The sequence below is a fragment of the Miscanthus floridulus genome, chromosome 5 (assembly GCF_019320115.1).
Source record: "Miscanthus floridulus cultivar M001 chromosome 5, ASM1932011v1, whole genome shotgun sequence".
Taxonomy (NCBI): domain Eukaryota; kingdom Viridiplantae; phylum Streptophyta; class Magnoliopsida; order Poales; family Poaceae; genus Miscanthus; species Miscanthus floridulus.
Genome location: NC_089584.1, coordinates 6,641,842 through 6,666,159, shown reverse-complemented (window position 1 = coordinate 6,666,159; position 24,318 = coordinate 6,641,842). Strand labels below are relative to the sequence as shown.

Here is a 24,318-nt window from a genome sequence, read left to right as displayed (position 1 = left end):
ATGACGTGGCGAGCGGATCCTGTAGTTGTGTAGTGGGGTTAGCCCGGTGAGAAATGAAAAATGATGGAGGGGCGCCGATGATGAGGGGATCTGATCAATGATAAATATGCTCCTGACAATGATGCATGCATCTCAGTTTGGTGGTGTTCCACACCTCCACTAATACATCCATGAAACCATATAATATCGGGTTATTTGGTACGGCTCTGTTCTGGCTTCTGACTTCCACTCAGATAGCAACTTATACGAAAGAGTCGCAGGAGAGAACAAGTCATTTTCTGGTGAATAATGAAGAAGCTAAAGTTATTTTAGGTTTGGAGAAGAGCTAATGTTTTGTGGCTTCTTCTTAAGACTGTCTCCGGCGGTCTAGGCATACCACTACCCAAACCAAAAATGCGTCGTGCACAGTAAAAAAAATGGCGTCTAACAGAGTAGGCAAAAGAAACACCTATTCTGCGTAGAAGGAGAAAGGAAGCCCAAATTAGCGTCCTCTCTGGAGGCTCCCATCGTCGTTGGGAGAGGAGGCGTAGCCATGGCGGTGGAGCGGCGACGGCGCGGGCAGGGGCGAGATGGAGAAGAAGAAAGGCCGGGGCGACAGATATTTAGGGGGCTCGACGCCAGAGTGAATGGCGTCGAGCTCGGTGCCAAGATCTACGGCGCCGAGCTCGGCGCCAGTCACTCTGGCGCCGAGCCTCCTGGCAGGCCATTTCCCCGTGCCCAGGAGCTCGGCGCCACTCACTCTGGCGCTGAGCCAAGGGTCCATTTCCGGAATTCTTTCTGCCAGGGGTCCATTTGTGAGAAACTTTCGAAAAAAGGCTAAATAGTAAAAAATTCGGCTCTAATGTGGCTCCGCCGGTGCCCGTATGGCTTGAGTAACGAAGGTAATAATCATCTTGAGTACAAATTCCCTGATCAGAACATGTTTGGATACCATGTGCTAATTGCTAAAGCTAACTAATTTTAAATTACCTATAATTTTTTTTTGAGCAGAAGCTATATATTTTTTTAGTGGAGTTTAAATTAGCTATAGTGCATTCCAATAGAAGGACTGATAGATGGGCTATTTTTTTAGCTAAAGTTTTAACTACTCATAGTTTGTTAGCCAACTTTTTTTGTTTTTTGAGCAAATGTTAGCCAACTAAACTAGCCCACCACAGTTTATTTGGATTAATTTTTAGCCCAATATGTTGGTTCAGTTCAGCCCATTCAGGGCAAAGATGAGAAATTCGTTCTGCAACATGCAAATGCGCCACAGCCCGATAGCGTAGCGAGCGCGGAAAAGCAGATGCCCATTCCCATTGCATAGCGGTAGCGAGCGGCGCCACGCTCAAAAGCACAAATGGCTTTCCACGCCGCCGCCGCGCCCCCGACCGACCACTCCTCACCTCTCGCGCCGCACCTGTCGTGTCCCCCTGCTAAACCCTGCTTGAGCCCTAGCCACCGGCCGCCTCCTGGAGTGAGAGAGCATGCACGCCAGGCTCCTCAGCGCGCCGTGCCCTGCCTCCACCGCCCCCTCCTCCTCGTCCCCCTACCTCCCCTCCGGGTCCGCGGGCGCCCGCCCGCGCCTCGCTTCCTGGAAGCCGCGGGGCCCCGCGTCCGCGCCGCCGCCGCTGCCTCTCCTCTCGCTGCGCGCCCGGGCATCCATGCAGCCCGCCGCGCTCCCGCACGACGGGTGAGCACCGAGCGAAGTCTCTCCGTGTCTTATCGTACCAATTCGCGCCGACCGCGATGGCCAGGGCGTGTGACAGGCCGGCGGTTCCTGCGCCTGATGGATGCTTGTGCTGTGCTGTGTTCCAGGCAGGGTGGTCCGCCGGTGCACGGCGTCACCAACACCGTCGTCGGAGTCCTCGGGGGAGGCCAGCTCGGGAAGATGCTCTGCCAGGCGGCGAGCCAGATGGGGATTAGAATCGTCATCCTCGACCCCCTTCCGGGCTGCCCCGCGAGCTCGGTTTGCGATGAGCACGTCGTCGGGAGCTTCACTGATGGGGACACGGTCCGGGAGTTCGCCAAGAGGTCGGCTAAGTTGCAATCCTTTCACGCTTGTTTGGAGGCCGTATATATGCAATGCCCGTTGGCTGCTTCCGTTCATCTTTTTTTTTAAACTTCTGTTATTAGGTGTGGGGTCCTTACAGTAGAGATTGAGCATGTTGATGCCGCCACACTTGAGAGGCTGGGAAAACAGGGTGTTGACTGCGAGCCTAAAGCCTCCACAATCATGATTATTCAGGTAATTTTCCTCTCCTTGTGCCAAACACCAACATGTATATACAGTACTTTCTCGCCAGAGATAAAAAAAATCTGATCACAGCTACTTATTCAACTGATTTTGTTTCGCTAACTGTAACACTTTAACAAAATAGCTCTGTGACCCTGTCTCGATCTCTGATCTTGCAGTACCAACCAACTGTAGATAAGTGTAATTCTAATCTCATAGATTGTCTCCTAAGATCTTCATTGTACCTATTTCAACTACTTCATTTATGGTAATTACTGATAGTTCGTTGTGTATTCACAATCAATCGCAGGACAAGTACAGGCAGAAAAGGCATTTCTCAAAATGTGGGATCCCATTACCTGACTTCATGGAAGTAATGCACAAACTTCTAACCTGTTGGATAGTATTGTATTTTTTAAGTGTCTCTACATAATTTAATAGTATTGATTTGCAGGTAGATACTTTACACAGTATAGAGGAAGCTGGGGAAAAGTTTGGCTATCCTCTAATGGTAAAAAGCAAGAGATTAGCATATGATGGTCGAGGCAATGCAGTAGCCAAGAACAAAGAGGAGCTATCTTCTGTTGTTGCTTGTAAGTAGACTGAAAAATGATTTAGGTTTTCTCTTTGAATTCTTAAAATTACATGGTTTCTCTAGGGACTGCTCATTTTTCTTTGAAAATTAACCTGTAAGTAGATAAAACTGCACTAAGGTCTATAATTCTGAATCTAGTGTTTTGTTCACATTCTTACTTCTTGCAGCACTGGGTGGGTTTGAGCATGGCTTGTATGTTGAGAGGTGGACTCCTTTCGTAAAGGTTAGTGAAAATTTTGTTTGATATGCATGTAGAAAATGACTCTTTTTAGTCTGTCAATTTTAGGTTCAAATCCAGTGGTTTATTCTTTTTTCATTTTGATATCTTATTTCAACTTCATGTTCTATAAATTGACGTTTTTAGGTGTGGTATTGATTTTTTTCCCTCATAATCATTTTGCAAAATCATGCTAGTGGTCTGCTATCTATCTGTTAATCCTCAGGTCCTGGGTTCGACTCCCCGTGGGAGCGAATTTCAGGCTGAGGTTAAAAAAATCCCCTCGTCTATCTCATATCCAAAGCATTGGGGGGGGGGGGGGGGGGGGGGGGGGGGGCACCGGCCCAATTCTCACTTGGGTGACGGAAAGCAACCGTGTAAGGGTGGGGCGGGGGTTCTCTCGGTCTGGTGAGAAGGTCTTCTTCTTATTTGGAATGCTATGGGGGCAGTCTTAACCCCTTCAGGTCGAGTTTTTTTTCTTTTGAATATAAGATGTATTTTGCAAGTTGACTAGAAGATATTTGCTCTCTTTGTTAAAAAGAGAGAGCCTGCTATAAGGTATCTTGTTTGTATGAGAATGACTGGTGTAATGCTTTCTTAATCATGGTTCATAGGCGATCACTATTTTCGTCGTGTGATACTGTTATGAGGACTTTTTAGGTACTTCTGTTAATTATAATTATAGTTTACTGTATTCTCTATCCTTTGTATATAGGAGCTTTCTGTAATTGTGGCAAGGAGCAGAGACAGCTCGACTGTCTGCTATCCTGTTGTTGAAACAATTCACAAGTAAGACTTTTTTTTGTTATGATAGTTTGTTACTCATTCTTGTTTCTTTCTTTGAATTACAGTTTGCTCTGTACTTTTAAATTTCAAAAATACAAAGAATGTGTGTGAACCTTCAGGGAAAACATATGTCATGTTGTTGAAGCACCTGCTGAGGTACCTGACAAAATAAAGAAGTTGGCTACTAGCGTGGCTGAAAAAGCTATCAAGTCATTAGAAGGAGCTGGTGTTTTTGCTGTAGAGTTATTTTTAACAGAAGACAATCAGGTTTGTTGGACCATCTACTTATTTTTTCAAAATTTAACCCTCCTGCAGTGGTGATTACATCATTATCCTCGTGTTATTTCACTAGATTTTATTGAATGAAGTAGCCCCTAGGCCTCACAACAGTGGGCATCACACAATAGAGTCATGCTACACCTCACAATATGAGCAGCATTTACGTGCTATTCTTGGCCTTCCTCTTGGTGACCCTTCAATGAAAGCTCCTGCAGCAATAATGTACAACATCCTGGGTGAGGATGAGGTAACAAATGCTGTTTTCTTCTGTGTTTATGATTACATTTGGAATATACTGAATGCAATAACTAATTTACTATGCTGATATCGGGTTTTGTTGGCATTCCTCCGTGTTTATTTCTAGTTATTTGTAGTAATTCAGTTACAGTTTAATATATCAGACTTGATTGTGCTGTAGGGTGAGGCAGGATTCTATTTGGCTCATCAGCTTATCAGGAGGGCGCTAGACATTCCAGGTGCATCAGTCCATTGGTATGCAAAGCCAGGTTAGCTTACTCCACACAAAACATTCTTGCTTCCCTAGGTCAGAAATATCATTTAGAATACTTTTCTTTCAGAGATGCGGAAGCAAAGGAAGATGGGTCATATTACAATTGTGGGGTCTTCTAAGATAAGTGTAAAATCATGCTTGGACAATTTGCTGCAAAGCAACTCATCTGGTCCCAAGGAAGGTATTGCATTCACAAATCTTTTGGTCGTCCTGAATCATATGTAACGGTTCATTGCTATTGTTTTATCTATCCCAGCTAGGCTTCATTTTGTTCTTGTGTCAAGGGCCTCAAACCCTAGGATAGCACGACCCCGACTACGTAACTCGTAGTCGCGATCCGTCTTCTCCGGCGAGGTTTACCCCTCCGCCGCAGGCTTTAGTTGAACGAGAAAGAGAGGAGAGTTTAGGGATAATTCATTGCTTAATTCTAAACTTCTTGTCACTGGATACATATAGCCATGCGGCCAACCGAAAGGGAAACTAATCACTCCTTGATTCTAGGGACTTAACAAACTAACAGTCCTAATTTTCCATCTAGCGCATGTTCGGTGGAACAGCCTGGCCCGCGCGGTTTGCGTGTTCCTCGGCGCGGCGTGCGTCGCGGTTGCGCCGGCGCCTGACGTAGCCTTGGCCCCACATGACATCTCTCCCTCCCTCGAGATCCAGCTCGTCCTCGAGCTAAAATTCTGGATATGTGGCGCGAAACTCGTCTAGGTCCTCCCATGTGGTTGATGATGTCGGCTCGCCGCGCCAGTAGACCAAGACCTGACGGACTCCACGGGCCAAACGAGCCTGAGTCACGTGGTCTGGTGCAGGGACGACCGAGCCATGCTTGATGTCAGGCAGGGGCGGGGGAGTCGTCGGCGGTGTTCCGATGAACTTCTTGAGGGTGCCCACGTGGAACACGTCGTGGATGCGAGCCTGCGGGGGTAGCTCCAGGCGCACCGCGACATCGTTGATGAGCTCGATGACGCGGTACGGGCCGAGGAAGCGGGCCTTCAGCTTGCCCGTAGGTGCTTGAGGCAGGGACGACGCGGCACGTTGGCGGAGGCGAAGGAGGGCCCAGTCCCCGACGGAGTAAGACACCTGCCGATGATGCTTGTCGTAGTGCAGCTTCTGGACCGCCTGGGCTTGCTCCAAGCGATGGCGTACGTCGGCGAGGAAGTCGTCGCGCTCCTCCATGTCCCGGGCGACAGCAGCGACCCGAGTCTCGCCGGGCTCGTACGAGCAGATGGTGGGCGGGTCGCGGCCGTACACCACACGGAACGGTGTCTCCCGAAGGGACGACTGGTAGGCCGTGTTGTAGACGTACTCAGCCCACGGCAGCCATCGGAGCCATTGGCGGGGGCGATCTCCCGTGAAGCAGCGCAAATACATAACAATGACCCTGTTCGCCGCCTCGGCCTGGCCATCCGACTGTGGGTGGAAGGCGGAGGACATGTGCAGCTTGGTCCCCATCAGGCGCATGAGCTCGCGCCAAAACGTGGAGGTAAACACCGGGTCACGGTCGGAGACCATGGACCGCGGCATGCCGTGGAGGCGGACGATGTCGGCGAAGAATGCTTGGGCCACGGATTCGGCGGTGTACGGGTGGGCGAGGGCGATGAAGTGGCAGTACTTGCTGAAGCGGTCGACGACGGAGAGGATGACCGACTTGCCGTTGACCCGGGGAAGAGCTTCGATGAAGTCGAGACCGATGTCCGCCCATACGACGGTGGGAACGGGCAAGGGCATGAGAAGTCCCGCCAGGTTGAGGTGCTCAGACTTGTAGCGTTGGCACGTGACGCACTCCCGCACGAAATCCTGCACAACACGACGCATGTTGGGAAAGTGAAAGTCACGGCGAAGTCGGTGCAGGGTGCGCTGAACGCCCTCGTGGCCATCGTTATGGACCGCCGCGACGATCTTCAGGAGCAGGGACGACGCGAGCGGTATGTACAGGCGCCCATCGTACAGCACCATGTCATCGACCACCGTCCAAGGCGCGGCGTGCGTGCCTGCCCGCACATCGTCGTGGATGGCGACCAAGGCAGGGTCGACGGCCTGTGCGTGGCGAAGACGGGCGATGAAGTCGAAGCGCGGGGCCGAGACTGCGCGGAGGCCGCCCATGCTGTCCTCCTCAGCATCGCGACGGGAGAGGGCGTCCGCCACAGTGTTGGTTGCCCCGGACTTGTACTCGATGGTGAAGTCAAAGCCAAGCAGCTTGCCGACCCAGTGGTGCTACGGTATGGTAGCGAGGCGCTGGTCCAGCAGGAACTTGAGGCTGTGGTGGTCCGTCTTAACGAGGAAGCGGCGGCCCCATAGATATGGCCTCCTGTGCCGCACCGCGAGCACGAGACCGATGAGCTCCCGCTCATACGCTGCGAGGGAGCGGTGCCTTGGCGCGACAGGCCGGCTGAAGAATGCGACCGGGTGGCCCTCCTGGAGCAGGACAGCGCCAAAGCCGTGTGTGGACGCGTCACACTCGATGACGAAGGACTTGGTGAAGTCCGGCAAGGTCAGTACCAGCGCCGAGGTCACGGCCCCTTTGAGGGCGCCGAACGCTGTCTCCGCGTCAGGGTTCCACGCGAACCCTTCCTTCTTGAGGAGCGCCGTGAGGGGTGCCGCAATGGCACAGTAGTTGTGGACGAACTTCCTGTAGTAGCCTGCCAAGCCGAGGAAGCCGCGCACCGCTCGAGCCGATCGGGGGCAGGGCCAGTCTTGGATGGCCTGGACCTTGGCGGGGTCCATGGCGACGCCGGCCGCGGAGATGGTGTGGCCGAGGTAGGCGACGGAGTCCACACCAAAGGAGCACTTGGACCGCTTCACGAATAGGCGGTGGTGGCGCAGTAATGAGAGGACGTTGCGGAGGTGCCGAAGGTGATCTGCCCATGTGGTGCTGTAGATCAAAATGTCATCAAAGAAGACGAGTACAAACCGCCGGAGGTTGGCCCGGAGGATGTCGTTCATCAGTGCCTGGAACGTTGCCGGGGCGTTGCAAAGCCCGAAAGGCATCACCAGGAACTCGTAGAGGCCATCGTGGGTGCGGAACGCTGTCTTGTGGATGTCCTCCGGGCGCATCCGCACTTGGTGGTACCCCGAACGCAAATCCAGCTTGGTGAAGAAGCGCGTGCCGTGGAGCTCGTCGAGGAGTTCGTCGACGACGGGGATCGGGAAGGCGTCCTTGACAGTGAGAGCGTTGAGGGCGCGGTAGTCGACGCAGAACCGCCACGAGCCGTCGGCCTTCTTGACGAGGAGGACCGGTGAGGAGAAGGGCGAGTCGCTGCGTCGGACGACGCCCTGCTCGATCATCGCGGCGCACTGGCGTTCCAGTTCATCCTTGTGGGCCGCCGGGTACCGGTATGGGCGAACTGCGACGGGAGCGGAGCCGGGCTTGAGGACGATCGCGTGGTCGCGGGTGCGCTGGGGTGGAAGGCCCTTCGGCTCGGTGAAGATGTCCCCGTATGCGGTCAGGAGCTCGTCCAGGAGCGTCCCACTGGCCGCAGCGATGGTGCGCAGGCACGCGGCGGATGACGAGGGCATGCCCGACCAGCAGACGGAGCGTCCTTGATGCTGGAACGACATGGATCTGGTGGCGAAGTCCCAGATGATGGGTCCCAACGTCCCCAGCCACCGTGTACCGAGCACCACGTCATACCCGGCGAGAGGCATCACAAACAGATCGGTGTGGAACATCGTGTCGGCGATGGAGAACGGGGCGTTCTGGATGACGCCAGGGCAGGCCACGCGTTCGCCGTTGGCGACCGTCGCGGTCATACGCGGTCGGGCCTGGACCGGCAGCCCTGTGCGGCGCGCCGCGTCCTCGCCGATGAAGCTGTGAGTCGACCCGCTGTCGAGCAGGGCGAGGAAGGACGCGCCCCCAACTGACATCGTGACCTGGATCGTGTCGGCGATGGGGACGCCCGCGACGGCATGGAGGGAGAACACCGGGGACTCTGTGTCCACCGAGTCGTCAGCCGCGGAAGCGTCGTCGTCGTCGTCGTCCGCGGCGCAGTCCAGGAGGAAGAGGCGTTTGCACACCTTGTTGTGGCCGCGGCTGTACTTGTCATCGCAGTTGAAGCATAGCCCAAGGCGGCGGCGTTCCTCCTGCTCGGCCTGGGTGAGCCGTCGCACGGGCCGCCCTTCGATCGTAGTAGTGGGTGCAGCCGCCTTGGGCGCCTGAGGCTGGGGCAGGACCGGGCGCGTTCCCGGCGTGGGCAGAACGCCCCGTGCAGGAGCCCTAGCCGGGGCGGCAGTGTACTGCTCCATAAGCTCGAATTGGCGGGCGAGGCTCATGGCGGTGGCTAGGGTTTGCGGGTTCTGCGTCTGGACCTGGAGACTGAGCGGCGGCAAGAGACCCCCGTGAAGAGCTGCACCCGTTGGGCCTCATCGAGACGACCGGCGCGGGGGAGCAGCGCTTGAAAGCGGTCCTGGTAGTCTTCCACCGTTCCCGTGCGGCGGCAGGACGATAGCTCGAAGAGGGGCACCGATCTGAGCGGGGGCCCGTAGCGAAGGTTGAGGAGGTCCTTGAAGCGTGGCCACGTCGGCGTGCCTTCGTCCTCCTGGACCTGCATGTACCACAGTTGCGCCCCATCTTGGAGGTTGTACGACGCCATCCAAACGCGCTCCTCTGGCATGATCCGCTGCTGCAAGAAGAAGGACTCGCATTTGTTGATGAAGATCAGTGGGTCACCCTTGCCGTCGTAGTGCGGGAATTCGGGACGCCAGTGTTTCGGCGGCCGATCTTGGTGGTGCTCGCCGGTGCCCGGGCGCCCACCGGATGCCGAAGAGCTCGCGATGGAGAGATCATGGATCGCCTTGGCGTTGGCCTCGATTGACTGTTGCATCAAGGCCATTGTCTTGGTGAGCGCTGCGATGGCTGCCTTGAGGTCGTCACCCATGTTGTTGTCGGAGCAGGAGGCGACAGATGATGGGGTTAGGGATGCGGCAGTGGCGGATGTTGGCGGTGCTGGAGGGGAGGCGGCTGGCGGCTGGTCTGGTGGTGCGGCAGCGGATGGTGAAGAGGATCGATGTGACCGTGATACCAGGTTGTCAAGGGCCTCGAACCCTAGGATAGCACGACCCCGACTACGTAACTCGTAGTCGCGATCCGTCTTCTCCGGCAAGGTTTACCCCTCCGCCGCAGGCTTTAGTTGAACGAGAAAGAGAGGAGAGTTTAGGGATAATTCATTGCTTAATTCTAAACTTCTTGTCACTGGATACATATAGCCATGCGGCCAACCGAAAGGGAAACTAATCACTCCTTGATTCTAGGGACTTAACAAACTAACAGTCCTAATTTTCCATCTAGCGCATGTTCGGTGGAACAGCCTGGCCCGCGCGGTTTGCACGTTCCTCGGCGCGGCGTGCGTCGCGGTTGCACCGGCGCCTGACGTAGCCTTGGCCCCACATGACATCTTGTTAGAACCAAAACACAGGTTTGGGGCTAGAATTTCAGTTTCATTAGCCTTGCCACATCTATGGCAGGTTGGGGATACATATAGGATAACTTGCTTGCAACTTAAGAAAGCTACAACATATTCTAGAGATGCTAAAAGTAGATGCTAAAGCAAGATAAGGATAAAGATAAGGGTTGACACAGCCACCAACTACTCTAGATAAGTATCCTAGGTAGATAAACACAAGAGTTATGCTTTCATTCTCCCCCTAAGTCTTATGTGACGCCTTCTGGGGAATTTGAACCATCCCAATCCTGGCGCGAAGCTCCTGGAACTTGACCCGCCCAAGGGACTTGGTGTCTTGGTGAGAAGGTCGGCGAGCTGATCCTGGGTGTTGATGTAACCGGCCTTGATGCTCCCCTCATTCAAGCAGCTCCTGATGAAGTGGTACTTGATGCGGATATGCTTGCTGCGCTCATGGAAGACGGGGTTCTTTGCCAAGGCCAAGGCGGACTTGCTGTCCACCTTGAGCTCCACTGCTTCTGCGTCTCTCTGCCCAGGAGAGCGCCCATCAGCCGAGCCAACCAGAGAGCTTGAGTCGAAGCGATTGTGGCAGCGATGTACTCCGCCTCGCAATTGGACAAAGCCACCACTTGCTGCTTGACCGACTGCTAGCTGACCAGACACTGGCCGAGGAAGAATAGCATCCCGCTGGTGCCCTTGCTTGTGTCGATGTCGCCGGCGAGGTCGCTGTCACTGTACCCGATGAAGTGCTCCGCACCGGGACACCTCGGGTAGTGCAAGCCATAGCGGAGGATCCTCTTGACGGCCTGCTCGTGCTCCATCGTCGGTCGCTGCATGAACCGACTGACGTAGCCAACGGCGAACGCCAGGTCCGGCCGCGTGTAGACAAGGTAGCGAAGGCTGCCCACAATGTGCCGGTACCGCGTGGCGTCGACCTCCTTTGCCGTGCTGTCGCGGCTCAGCTTCAGCCTCTCCTCCATGGGAGTGTGGGCTGGGTTGCAGCCGGTGAGCCCGCCCAACTCGACGATTCACTTGGCGTAGGCGGTCTGGCGAGGGGAGATGCCGGAGCTGTCCCGGTGGACCTCGATCCCCAGGTAGGAGAGAAGGCCCAAGTCGCTCATCTGGAAGGTCGACTTCAGCTCCTCCTTGAACGGCTCCACCTCGGCCTTCTTGGTGTCGGTGATCACCAAGTCATCGACGTAGATGCCTATCAACAGGGCATTGCCTCCCTTGCCCCGCCGGTAGACTGCAGCTTCGTGAGGACTTTGTTGGAACCCCATTTGCTTGAGAGTGGAATCCAGCTTGGCGTTCCAAGCTCGGGGTGCCTGCCGCAAGCCGTAGAGGGCCTTGCGTAGGCGAAGAACCTTGTTCTCCTTGTCGAGGATGACGAATCCCGGCGGCTGGTGGACGTAGACCTCCTCCTTCAGGTCACCGTTGAGGAAGGCGGACTTGACGTCCATGTGGTGCACACTCTAACCCTCCTGGGCCGCCAGTGCGAGGAGGAGACAAACGGACTCCATCCGCGCAACGGGCGCGAAGGCGTCGTCGAGGTCGACTCCCTCCCGCTGGACGAACCTGTGCGCCACCAGACGTGCCTTGTGCTTAATCACCGCCCCGGCCTCATCCTTCTTGAGCTTGTAGACCCACTTAAGGGTGATGGCGTGGTGGCCGACAGGAAGATCCGCCAGCTCCCACGTCTGGTTCCGCTCGACCGCGTCCATCTCCTACTGCATCGCGGCACGCCATGCCGCGTCTCCCTCCGCCTCAACGAAGGAGCAGGGCTCGCCGTCCTTGTGCGCCAGGTGCAGCTCCGCCTCGTCGTGCATCGCCAGTCCAGGGACGGGCTAATCACCGAAGATGTTGTTCAAGGTGCGGTAGCGCAGAGGCTCATCGTCGTGGTAGGCATCGACGCGATCCTTGTCGTCAGACAGCGGAGTGGCGAACTCTACCGTGCGCTGCTCGTGACGGGCCAAAGCTGCTGGTGCCGATCTCGGGGGGGGGGGGGGGGGCGCCGATGCAGAAGATTGGGGAGCCGGTGTAGGAGAGCGGGGCGTAGCAGGTGGTGGAGGACTTGCTGGCGGTGTAGGCGGTGGAGTACTCGCCGGAGTTGATGGCGAGTCGGGTGCTGAGGTAGACGAGCTCGGTGAAGATGAGCTGCTAGCTCCCCCGGCTCCCTCGAAGTGGACGTAGTCGACGACGAAGTCTCTGAGAGTCGAAGTCGAGCCGTCGTCCACCGCCTGGTCCCAAGCCCAGCCTCGCCCTTCGTCGAACACAACGTCCCAGGAGATGCGGACGCGCTGTGTCGCAGGGCCGAGGATGCGGTAGGCCTTGATGCCATCCGCGTAGTCGATGAAGACTCACGGCGTGCTCCGGTTGTCGAGCTTGCCGATGTGGTTGAGCTCCTTGGCGAAGGCGAGACAGCCGAAGACGCGGAGGTGGCTCACCACCGGCTTGCGCCCGTGCCAGGCCTTGTACGACGTCTTGCCGTCAAGGGCCTTGGTGGGCGAGCGGTTGAGGAGATGGATGACAGTCATCACCGCCTCCCCACCAGTAGATTGCCGGCATCCCTTTCTGCTTGAGGAGGGCGCGGGCGGTGGCCACCACCGTCTGGTTGCGGCGCTCAACGACGCCGTTCTGCTGCGGGGTGTACGGCGCGGAGAAGTTGCGCTGGATCCCCTCGTCGGCGCAGTACGCCGTGAACTCAACCGCCGTGAACTCGCCGCCGTTGTCGGTGCGCAGCACCCGAAGCTTGCGGCCACACTCCTCCGCAGCAACTTGATGGCGTCCGCAGCTGCCACCTTGGTGTCGAGCAGGACCACCCACATGTAGCGGGACACGTTGTCGATGAGCAGCAGGAAGAAGCGCCGGCCTCTAGGTGTGGCCGGTGTCACGGGGCCGCAGAGGTCGCCGTGCACGAGCTCCAGCTTCTCCTTGGTGCGGAAGCTCGCCCGGCAGGGGAAGGGGAGCCGTCGCTGCTTGGTGAGGACGCAGGTGTCGCATAATTGCTCCACGTGCTAGACTCGTGGCATGCCCTGCACCATCTCCTTGTTGCCGAGCTGCTTCAGGGCCTCGAAGTTGAGGTGCCCAAAGCGCTCGTGCCACCGCCAGGCGTCGTCGTCACGGCGGGCTGCAAGATACACGGGCTGCGCCACCTGCACGTGGAGGACTTAGAGGCGGTTGGCGCCTCTGTTCACCTTGGCGAGAAGGTGACGATGGCGATCCCAGATACGCAGGACCCCATGCTCGATCTCCACGCGCGAGCTGTTCTCATCCAGCTGTCCCAAGCTGATGATGGAGTTCCTCAGCGCGGGGATGTAGTAGACACCGGTGAGCATCTGGTGCTCGCCGGTCTTGGCGGTGAAGACGATGGAGCTGACGCCCTTGATCTCCAGGGCGGAGGCGTCCCCGCACTTGACGGAGCCTCGAACGCCGGAGTCGAGCTCGGAGAACTCCCGCCGCCCGGTCATGTGGTGGGTGGCGTCAGTGTCGAGGTACCACCCGTCGATCTTGTCGCCGCGGGACCCGTTGCCGAGGAAGACGTGAGCGCGCGGCTCGTCGAGGTGGAGGAGCGTGGTGGCGGCCGGCGCGGGAGAGGATTGCGGCTCGATGCTTCCGTGTACGAAGAACAGAGCCGGCTTGTCACCCTCCTGTGCTTGCGCGACGTGTGCCTGACCGCCGCGCTTCGCCTGCCGGCAGTCCTTGGCCCAGTGGCCGGTCCTCCCGCAGTTCTTGCAGGTGTCGTCGCGGGTAGCCTTGCGCTCGCCGTCGGCGCCACCAAGAGCGCCACCACGCGCCTTGTTCCGCTTGCGCGGCCGACGCTTGCGGCTGCTCGACGAACCCGAAGCCGAAGACCCCGAGGCCTCCCCCTTCTTCCGCTCTCGCTGGCGGGCGAGCCACTGCTCCTTGGTGAAGAGAAGCTTGCCACCGATGGTGACCGGCTCTGAGGGAGGTAGCTGCTCGCGGTTGTCGATGCCCTTGAGGCGACCCGTCACCTCCTTGATTGATAGCACGGAGAAGTCCAGCAACATCTCGATCGCGATGGCGACCTGCGAGTACTTCTTGGGGACAACGCGGAGGAACTTATCGACAACTCTCTCCTTGTCGATGTCGTCGTCGTCGTACCACGCCAACTTGTGCATCAGGGTGTTGAGGCGGAGAGCGAAGTCGTCGATGTCCTCACCCGGCTTAAAAGCCAGGTTCTCCCACTCCTGACGCAACTTCTAAAGCGTGGACCTGCCGGCGCGGTCGCTGCTGATGCATGCCGCGGCGATGCCGTCCCAGGCGTCCTTGGCGGTCCGCTTGTTCGCGAGGGATGAGTGCATCTCCGTCGGAACAGCAGCAAGAAGCGCCTCCAGCGCTTGCCGATCCTCGTCGAAGTCGGCGTCGCCGTACCGTACCATACCGTACCGTACCGCTTCCCACATGCGCCGCGCCTGCATCTTCACCTTTGTCACCATGGACCACTCGGTGTAGTTGGTCTTGGTGAGCATGGGCCATCCGCCGCTGGCATCCTTGACGACGGTCTGCACGACGGGAGGGGAGCTGGGCCGGCCACGGCGACCACGGCGCCGGTCAGGGGAAGGGGAGGCGCGCTGCATGTGAGGGCTCTGCGCGCCAGCGTCCCGTCCGCCCTGGTCCCGCGCCTCGCGCCGCTCCTGCCGCTCTAGCCAGGCATTGGCTTCGCGTGTCGCCCGCTCATCCTGGTCCCGCGCGTCCCGGTCGAAGTCGCGGCGTCGTCCGTCGAAGTGGCGTAGGTCTCGTGCATCCCGCGCGTCGCGTGCGTCCGCATCCAGGTCACGGTCGCGTCCGTGTCCGCCTGCTGGATCGTCGAGGCCATGCCCGCCTGTAGGGCCGCGGTGGTCGTTGAAGCCGCCCGCGTCATAGTCGTGGCCGCGCGTCCCGCACCGTGTCTGCGTCCCGGCCTCGTCCGTGTCGGTAGTCGAAGCCGTCCAGGTCATCCGCATCGGGCCGGGCCCGCTCGACGTCGCGTCCAGCGCGACCCACGTCCACACACTCCAGGTCGGCCCAGTTCGTGTCGTCCTCCGCCCGCAGAGCAGTCGTGGCGGCTTGCCTGGCCATCTCCGCGGCGCGCGCGGCCTCTGCCTCCGCAGCCGCGAGTCGCGCTGCCCTGGTAGCCGCGTGCTCCCGCGCCTCTGCCTCCTCGCGCGCCCAGCGCGCCTCCCGCGCAGCCGCCCGAGCAGCGTGCTCAGCGTCCCGCGCAGCCTGCACCACAGCAGCCACGTCGAGCTCGCCTACGCCGCCAGCCGCAGCCGCCGAGTGCCTGCTCCGCCCGCTGGAGGTGGTGGAGCCATGGGCGGAGTGGGAGGAGAGGGAAGGGGAGCGATTGGACCGGATGGACATGGCGATCGGATTGAGGATTGGTAAAGGGAAAACCCAGGTAAGAAACTACGCTCTAGATACCATTTGTTAGAACCAAAACACAGGTTTGGGGCTAGAATTTCAGTTTCATTAGCCTTGCCACAACTATGACAGGTTGGGGATACATATAGGATAGCTTGCTTGCAACTTAAGAAAGCTACAACATATTCTAGAGATGCTAAAAGTAGATGCTAAAGCAAGATAAGGATAAAGATAAGGGCTCACACAACCACCAATTACTCTAGATAAGTATCCTAGGTAGATAAACACAAGACTTATGCTTTCAGTTCTTGTCATCATCATCGCTGCTGCTGCTTTTGTTGATGGTTGTGGTGGACATGCTAATTTATTTACAATTTACACCTGTCATTGTGAAACTATTCACGCTTTTGACCTGATTTTACATCTTTATTTGGAAAAAAAAAATTCAGTTGATTTTTGGAGATGCTGAAATGATGTAATCTTTGCTGCAGTTAGCCCTCGTGTCGCTATTATAATGGGATCTCAGTCTGATCTTCCTGTGATGAAAGATGCTGAGAGAGTTTTGAAAGAGTTCAACATACCTTGTGAGGTTTGATATCTGAAACCTTTCTCTTGACAAGCTGTGGCCTGCTCGCATGCCAAGTCATGTTTGAGAAGAGTGTAACATTGTGGATGCCTGGATTTTTCAGCAAACTATTGTTTCTGCACATCGTACACCAGAGCGGATGTATGATTATGCGAAGTCTGCTAAAGACACAGGTTTCGAGGTCATAATTGCAGGTGCAGGCGGAGCAGCTCATTTACCAGGCAAGTATAAAAACACACAATGGATTAACCGTGATATGATGTTTCAACGTAAATTTCAAGTCACATTGTGTGTGTGTGTGGTAGTGCACTTCTATTTTATTGATATTGAGGTCATTTACCTTTTGGAAGCATTTTATTTTTTAGGGTTAGGATTTAATACTCTACTTCATTTTTGTGATGGAGCCATATCATCTCATTGTTTTCTATCCCACCACCACCACCACCAAGTTTAATTTATGTAGCATGATGCTGAACAGAGCAGTGTTTCCTTTAAACTGCTGACCAGATCCATGTGTATAAAGTTTGTGGAACAAGAACAACTAACAATTTTTGGTTTTTAATTGAGGATAACATCATTTGTTTATTGCAGGGATGGTAGCTTCATTGACTTCTCTCCCAGTAATTGGAGTTCCCATCAAGACATCAACACTATCAGGATTTGATTCCCTCCTATCTATTGTGCAAGTTAGTGTTCCAAGCAATTCTTTTATTTGAAAATCATATTACAGTATGTCACATTTGATAATAATCCTAGCAGTTCGTCGATGGCTAGTCTTCTAGTACATTTTTGATCCCTTGCGTTTGCTTTATTTGTTGCCTGATTTTTCCCTCTTAAAGGTGACATTAATGTTTTCGGTTTTTTTGCATTTTCATTGCCCATTACATGGACACATTTCCTTTATCAGTGCAAGCATAGAGTGTTTTTATCAGTGCAAGCATAGAGTGTTTTAGTGGCAGTTGCATTCTAGAACAATTTCTGCTAGGGGATTCCTGTCATGATGACATATGTATTTTTCAAGCTTGAGACTTTCTTTGGTAAGCTTCATGTTAGAACTGTACCAATCTTCTGTTATCTCACTGTTTAGTGGGTGATGTTTTGAAGCTTCCACTCGGGCACGTATGTGACCTCACTGGCATAAAAACTACAATGCACGTTTTGCTATTGAACAGCGTTACAGAGCACCCACAGAAATGAAATGTCCGTTATTTAGCTCTATCGAAGAATTCATCATATCATCATCAATGTATGCATGATGGTCCTTTGTTTTCGCCACTGATCTCTTATGGATGAAGCTTATTGTTGTGTTGGTATTCTCAACCGTACACAGATGCCGAAAGGTATTCCTGTTGCGACTGTTGCTATCGGGAATGCAGAAAATGCAGGTTTGCTGGCAGTTAGGATTCTGGCCGCAAGAGATCCTGAGCTTTGGGACAGGTATGGTTCTTTATTAGCGTTACTTTTGCATCTGAATTCTTAGTTCTGAATGGGGCAAGTGTAACTGTATACCATAGTAATATATCCCTTAAGTGGAATTTGTGCTGCAACCTTGAGAGACTGTTTTGGGTTTTGGATCGACTTAACTTAATTCTTATACCTATTGCGACCTTGAGAGACTGTTTTGGGTTTTGGATCGACTTAACTTAATTCTTATACCTATTCTTTTATTCTTCTATTTTGGATCCCAAGAAAAGAAGAAGAATAAAATCCATAGAAGTTCCTAACTAAAAATGTGATTTCTAAAGATTTTGTTGTAATTCTTCGAATTCTCGAACAAATCCAATCCAATAGAATAAATTTTTTTTTTGAAATTCGTAAATCATAAATTAAGTAATAAAACATAGATAAATAATTAAAGAATACAATCCCCCCCCCCCCCCCCCCCCCCCCCCCCCCCCCCCCCACACACACACACACACACACACACCACAAATTGTGTGAAGGATTTCAAAAGCCTGACTGAGTCACTAGTGATTTCCAGTTGATTGCTTGTATGGCTGGTTTATGTAGGAACAAGCTAATCAATGAAGTGAAGAAATATGCCAATTTATTGTATTGTTTGTTTGACAAGAACAATTTAAAATATCGTGTCTACATTCTGATAGAAACTGAACTCACTCGTGAGTGTCTACATTCTTTTTTTTTTCTGAAAGATCCGGTTGCCCGGCATTATATTAATAAGAGAGATAGAGTTCACAACATGATGCGCGAGGAGCGCGCCCCCCTGCAGCAGACCGCTACAGGGGGTTAGGAATACAAAAGCTAATTACTCACTAAATTATTTGCAACAGTTAGGGGTATCAGGACCCTCCCTCCAGCACTAGCCCACAAGGAGCATTCATCTCTGAACACAGCAAACACCTGCATCGGCGTACATCGGTAGCTCGTAAAAGCCACCGCGTTCCTCCGCTTCCAAATGCACCATAATGTCAAAATCGCCAAGCTGTGGGCCAATTTGGTTTCCCCCACCGTCATCGATTGCATCCCACAGCCACGAGTGGAATCAGCAGCCAGGAAATCAAAGCCCGTGCAGCTCTGCCCTAGGAATTCCAAGGCCAAAAATATGCCAACACTGTCTAGCTTAGTCTCGTGGAGACAAATCATGCTTGGGCTGGCTTGTTGGATATTCAGAGCACGACAGACACGATAGCTGGCCAGCAAGTCGCGCGGTACACCTGCCATCAGGCCACAGCCCCCAAATTCCCAGTGCCGCGTTCTGGGAACCCACCAGCCAAACACTAACCTCCTGCTGAAATGACAAGCACAACTGATTAACAAATCTAACTGAACCGGTAGAGGACCGGCCGGCGCTGGCTCTATCCTAAGATACATTGATCAAAGGAAACTGCTGCTGCTCCCTCTGCATCTGCAAATCTAAGGAGCCTCCATCTCTGCTGCTCCAGACTCAGCTGCAATGGCTGCAAGCGCCCTGGAAAGCTCCTTGTTCCCCATGCGGGTTGCTACTCTGATGGCCTTGACCACCTCCTCTGGGAGGTCGTCACCGTACATGTCGATGTATGCTGTGACCGCTGCATCCGGTGCCGCCGACTTGCCGTTGATGAAGGACAGCTCGCGCATTAGCTTGTGCTGGGCACGCTCGGCAACTGGGACCGAGGATGGTCGGGCTGCCAGACGAGTACCGGAGCCGGTAGAGGCAGCAGGAGCCCTCCTCCGGCCTCTGCTGCTGGTCGGAGGGGGTGCAGGAGGTGAGTCCGGCCTCAGTAGGATCAGAGCAGGGGCGGGTTTGAATATCCTCGCACAGAAAGCATCATAATCATTAGGCCCCTCTGCAGTCTCTTCATCAGAATTGTGCCGGTCTGTGGCATCCCGGATGGCCGGATCATCCACGTCCGAGACATCTTCGGTGCTTGGGCCGAAGTTGGATAGCTAGCTGAACACCTGGCCTGAAGACCACCTCCTCGAGGGGCTTGCAGCTTGCTGACGGGTCTGGACTCCGGAGAGCCAGCCCTGTTGCCGGCATTATCGTCCAGCGAATAGCACTGCGGTGCTCCGGACAGCCTGGTGCAGGCATGCTCGTGGACCATCGGGTCATCTTCCTGATACAAGGTCGTCCTGTCGCCGTCCGAGTCCCTGAAGTAGTCAAGCAATGGGTCACGGCTTATCGACGGAGCGAAGCACGGATATCTTTGCCTAGCTCGGGCAGCCGGGGAGCGCGAGCGCCGGCGCTCCCAGTCCTCCGAGGCGTGTGCGAGGGCCTCCCGCCCGCGCACAACTCTCCATGGTGAGCGGCTGCTTGAACGCCTTCGGTCCATTGGGGCTTGGTCACCATCCCAAGCCCGGCGGTAGGCCGACGGCGAGCGGCTACAAGCACGGACCGCGCGCTCCGAGCTGCAGTTGGGGGAGTGAAAGCTCTAGTTTGGTTTTGGTGAATTGATGAAACCCTAGGTGCTAATCCTTTGCTCTAAGTGATCATGAGATAGGGTAGCACTAATCTAAGTGGTGGAGCAAATGGATGAAGATCATGATGGTGGTGATGGCCATGGTGATGATCAAGTGCCCGGGCTTGGAAAAGAAGAAAAAAAAACAAAAAGTTCAAAGCAGAGGTATAATTGATAGGAGCTCTTTGTTTTAGTGATCAAGACACCTAGTGGGTGTGATCACATTTAGGATAGATAGTCGTACTATTAAGGGATGAAACTCGTATCGAAATACAGTTATCAAAGTGCCACTAGATGTTCTAACTCATTGCAGATGCATTTAGATTCTAGTGAGTGCTAACACCCTTGAAAATGCTTGTGAAAATATGCTAACACACGTGCACAAAGTGATACACTTGGTGGTTGGCACATTGGAGAAAGGGTGGCGAAGTTGGAGAAGAGGAGGCGCTGTTTTTCTCTGACCGGACTCTGGTCCCGAAGTGACCAGACTCGGAGGGAGTGCGTCAGGTCAGTGTTGCGCAGAGGTGGCGTGGCCTCGGGTCCTGATCGGACTCTGGTGGAAGCACGCGACCGGACGCGCAGGGCCTGTGTCCGGTCGCATGTGACGTATGCTGACGTGGGGGTGTTTGAACTTGGCGCGCAGCGGCAGAAGGGTCGGACGCTGGCCTGCGTCCGGTCGGGATGGATCTGACGCGTCCGATCAAGAAAATACGTCTCTGGATCCTCTGGAAGTGATCAGACGCCATGTTGGTGGTGCGTCCGGTATTGGCGCGAAGGCAGCGCGGAAGCGCGCGAGCGGATGCGGTGGCGTAGCGTCAGGTCAAGGCTGGCGCGTCCGGTCTTTACTTGACGCGTGGCACGGGCGTAACTGACCGTTGGAAATCAGCGGCTCACGTTTGAAGGCGGCGACACGTGGCAGCCGATGCACGACCGGACGCTCCGGTCATCCCGACCGACGCGTCCGGTCAGTGCGCAGGGAGCTCCCCTTTGACCCTAGCGAGGGCTCTATATAAACGTGGTAACCGGCTTGGGCTCACACTCTTGGCCATTTTTATTGAGAATACACCCTAGTGAGCCTAGCCAATCATCTCTCACTCATCCTACTTGATTGTTTCATCATTTGGTGAGATTGGAGAGTATCCAAGTGCATTGCTTTGAGTGATTGCATCTAGAGGCACTTGATGATTCTGTTTCGCTGTGGATTTCTCTTGTTTCTCTTGGTGGTTGCCGCCACCTAGACGGCTTGGTGCAGCGAGGATCGTCGAACGGTGGAAGGTGATTGTTTCTTGCTCCGATCGTGGTGATTGTGAGGGGTTTTTGACCTTTCCCCGGCGGAGAGCCAAAAGGTAATCTAGTGGATTGCTCGTAGCTTGTAGATCCCCATCTTGTGTTGGTTGTGCGACACCTGATTGCGGGTTAGGCGTGTGATTCTTATTAGCGCGTGAACCTGCAAGTGGGTGAATCGTTACAACGAGGACGTAGCTTGCCGGCAAGCAAGTGAACCTCAGGGATAAATTATTGTCTCATCATTGTCTCCGGAATTCTCTTGTGATTGATTGTGTATCTCTTGTCACGGCGGTATAAAATTCACTACCTCTCTTGTATTTACTTTCCTAATGTAACTAAGCTCTTTAGTGTAGTTAGTCTTGAGAGCTAGCTTGTGTCTTGTTAGTGGTTAGTGAGGCTCTTTAGTTAGTCTTTGAGAGCTCACTAATTTAGAGAGTAGTGACTTAGCCTGTTGTGTGACATAGAGATCATAGATTACTAGAATTGTGGATAGAAGGCTTGCAATGTTAGTAAGCTAGCGCAACACTCGCTTCGCCGTTTAATTGTTTAACCATTTAGCTTAAGTGTTGTTGTAGAATTTTTAATAGGCTATTCACCCCCTCTAGCCATTAGGACCTTTCATGGAGAGTTGTCAGACTCTAGTGCTCTTAGGCACGTCTCCATGGCGAGGCGGTTCGCGGAAGTCATCGTTGTCGTCATCCCTAGGCGCCCTATGCTCTGGCGGTGGACGACAGACATCGGGACGCACGCGCCTGGCCGGAGCTGGCTGCCAGTCAAGGACCCCGACCGCCCACTCGAAAGGCACGACAGTTGGTGTAGAGCTGTCATGCTCAGAAGACGTCCTGGAGCCTGTGCCGTCAGGTGTTCTTGGACTCCAATCCTCATATCCCGCCATGTGGATGAGGATGATCTTGTCAGCGCCCATCCCGATCGGAGGAGAGGATGGAGTGCATGTCGGCGCCGCAAGGCCGTTGATCTCCATGGCCTACCCCGCCCGCGCCGCGAAGATGGTGTACTCCAAGGACCTCGGGAGCTCTTCGGGGTTGTCCATCCAGACCCAGCAAGTTGGGAACTGCGAGGTCTCCCGAGCCAGCATACATCTGTCAAACCTGTCAAAGATGCACGAGTCACCAAGAATGAGCTTGACTCCCTCCTCGTTCCAGGACTCCAACGGGACGTGCTCCATGGTGACCTTGACGTGGTACCACCAGGTGCGCTCTAGACCACCCCCAGCCGAGAGCCACGGCCGGATGGGGAAGATGGAGCCTTCAATCTCAATGCACCCCTTGCAGAGGGCATGATCCCTCTCCTGCGGCTCCCCGAACTCCGCCACGAACTCTCTAGGGCCATACTTGGTGACGCGGATGCTTTGCCGAGCCAGATGCAGCTATCCGGCCAGAGCATAGGCCACCTCCGATGTGTTGGAGCAGTAGCCCGCCGGCGATGAGGAGATGATGGCGGCGTGAGATTTGAGTCTGGTTGCCTCACAGTGCATTGCATCCCCGGCAACAATGCTGATGCGGTGGCGCACAGGGCCCCGACGGGTGAGGTGCGCCATGTCGGGCTTGGCAGCGGCGGTGGGGTGGGCGGGATCTGGGAGCGGGGGGAATACAGTGCGACTGTGGATGCTTTCCGGGGGGAAGGTGAGGCGAGCGCGGAGCTGGGCCGAGATGATGTGCGGTTGGCGAGATGGGCAGGAGCGGGCGAAATGCCCGATCCCTCGGCAGAGGATGCAGCGGACTGGATCTCGGCACTTGGCGACGTTGTGGTCGGAAGCGAGGCAGCGAAAACATCTCCCGGCGAAGCACCTCTTAAAGGCATCCCGAGCCGCGTTGAGCACACCTTTGGCCGCCGCCTTGGGTGCGGCGGTGTCCGGAGCTGTGCGTTTCCGGCGTCCTGTCTTTGCCTTTTGCCATTCGGGTGAGCCGGAAGCCATGGAGGAAGGGCCGTCTGAGGAAAGAGCGCTCAAATCCACGCGCTGCCAGATCGTCTTCCGAGGTCGCCTCAGAGCTTCAGGCGATGCAGGCACGTGGGTAGGCTGGACAAGCACCGATTTGAGCTTGGCCGGCGCTGCGCCTCCGGTCCGCGTCGGGTCTTCAGGCTTCAGATGGGGGTGCGGCGGAATCGAGACAGCAGCCATCGCTGCAGCGGGGGATCTGTTAGATCCCGCCCCGCAGGTTGCCAGCTCCATCAACGTGTCGATGGGGTCCGGAGAGCCGGATCCAGGCATCGGATCCCCTGCAGCATCGATGGTAGCAGAGGAGGGCTCATCAATGGCGTCTGCCTCCTCTGCATCTCCCCGGTCAAGCAGCTCTTCTTCATCGATCTCCACCAGCTCGCCGACTGGGGGCCCACAGGGCGCGGACAGCGAGGCAGGCACACAGGAGGAGGGCTCTGGCTTTTCTGGGGTGGCCGCCGGCGCCGGAGGGGACGCCGGTGGGTTGGGGTGGGTGGGCTCTCGCTCGCCGGGGCACTCAGAGTCGGGCTTCATTTCCTGACTTTGTGAGTGTCTAGGTGTTTCTATCTGAATGTAGAAGTTGCCAATTTTTAATTTCTCTAATCAACCTTTGCCTTTCAGCGTTCCATACCTGTTTCATGTTGACACTGTACATAGTAGTCATCTCTAGAAAGTTTCCAGGCCGTTACACTATAGTGTTGTGACATTTTATTTTTGCAGGGCAACTAAGTACCAGAATGATCTGAGGGACATGGTTTTGGAGACAGCAGAAAGGCTGGAGGACCTAGGCTCGCAGGAATTTCTGAAGGGAATGGCTTGAGCCCTTGAAGCCTTGGCTCCCTGCCCACTTTCATTCAGCGTTGATCAGAGCGGATAGCCGGATATGGTCGATTGGGAGTGGTCCTGAAGATCCTTTATTAGTCTGGGCTGCAGTTCGATTTTCCTCACAATTTCTTTTTGGTAATTGGCTATCTTAGGAATTTGTCAACTCATCCGTAATATATGTTCAGTATCATCATAGTTTTAATACGGACACCATACCAGTGAAAAAAATCAATCCATTTACATCATTTTGGGCAAAAGCCTTTCATAATCTTACAAGCTAAGGAACGTGGTTAGAGATCAGAGAATAGATTTTGGTCTAGATAGAGATGTACCAATTGTGTAAGATGGGCAATAGAAGGTGGAATGGCCCCACTGAATCTGTTTGATTTGATGAAAGA

At 54.8% G+C, this 24,318-nt stretch overlaps 1 protein-coding gene across 2 annotated transcripts; it reads left to right on the top strand.

Moving 5' to 3' along the window:
* The first annotated feature begins 1,368 nt into the window (after positions 1-1,368).
* Positions 1,369-24,130, top strand: LOC136449435 (phosphoribosylaminoimidazole carboxylase, chloroplastic-like). Of its 2 annotated transcripts, none has more exons than XR_010758031.1 (16): positions 1,369-1,672; positions 1,798-2,013; positions 2,116-2,227; positions 2,526-2,588; positions 2,670-2,808; positions 2,978-3,033; positions 3,743-3,816; positions 3,933-4,080; positions 4,166-4,339; positions 4,511-4,598; positions 4,671-4,784; positions 15,858-15,955; positions 16,056-16,173; positions 16,544-16,638; positions 17,057-17,389; positions 23,816-23,857. XR_010758031.1 is itself a non-coding variant. In XM_066449458.1 (16 exons), exons 1-16 carry the CDS (start codon positions 1,467-1,469, stop codon positions 23,913-23,915), a joined length of 1,908 nt encoding a protein of 635 aa, XP_066305555.1. In that variant the 5' UTR covers positions 1,369-1,466; the 3' UTR covers positions 23,916-24,130. The 2 variants fall into 2 exon arrangements, 1 of the variants encoding a protein (XP_066305555.1); XM_066449458.1 differs by having other exon boundaries at positions 17,283-17,389; positions 23,816-24,130.
* The last annotated feature ends 188 nt before the right edge of the window (positions 24,131-24,318 follow it).

What these genes read in the sequence shown, in the direction of transcription:
- LOC136449435 (XM_066449458.1), top strand. Translation starts at nt 1,467, where the DNA reads ATGCACGCCAGGCTCCTCAGCGCGCCGTGCCCTGCCTCCACCGCCCCC. An exon ending in GCCGCGCTCCCGCACGACGG is followed by an intron (nt 1,673 to 1,797) that starts GTGAGCACCGAG and finishes GCTGTGTTCCAG; the next exon opens with GCAGGGTGGTCCGCCGGTGC. An exon ending in CCCTCCTATCTATTGTGCAA is followed by an intron (nt 16,639 to 17,282) that starts GTTAGTGTTCCA and finishes AACCGTACACAG; the next exon opens with ATGCCGAAAGGTATTCCTGT.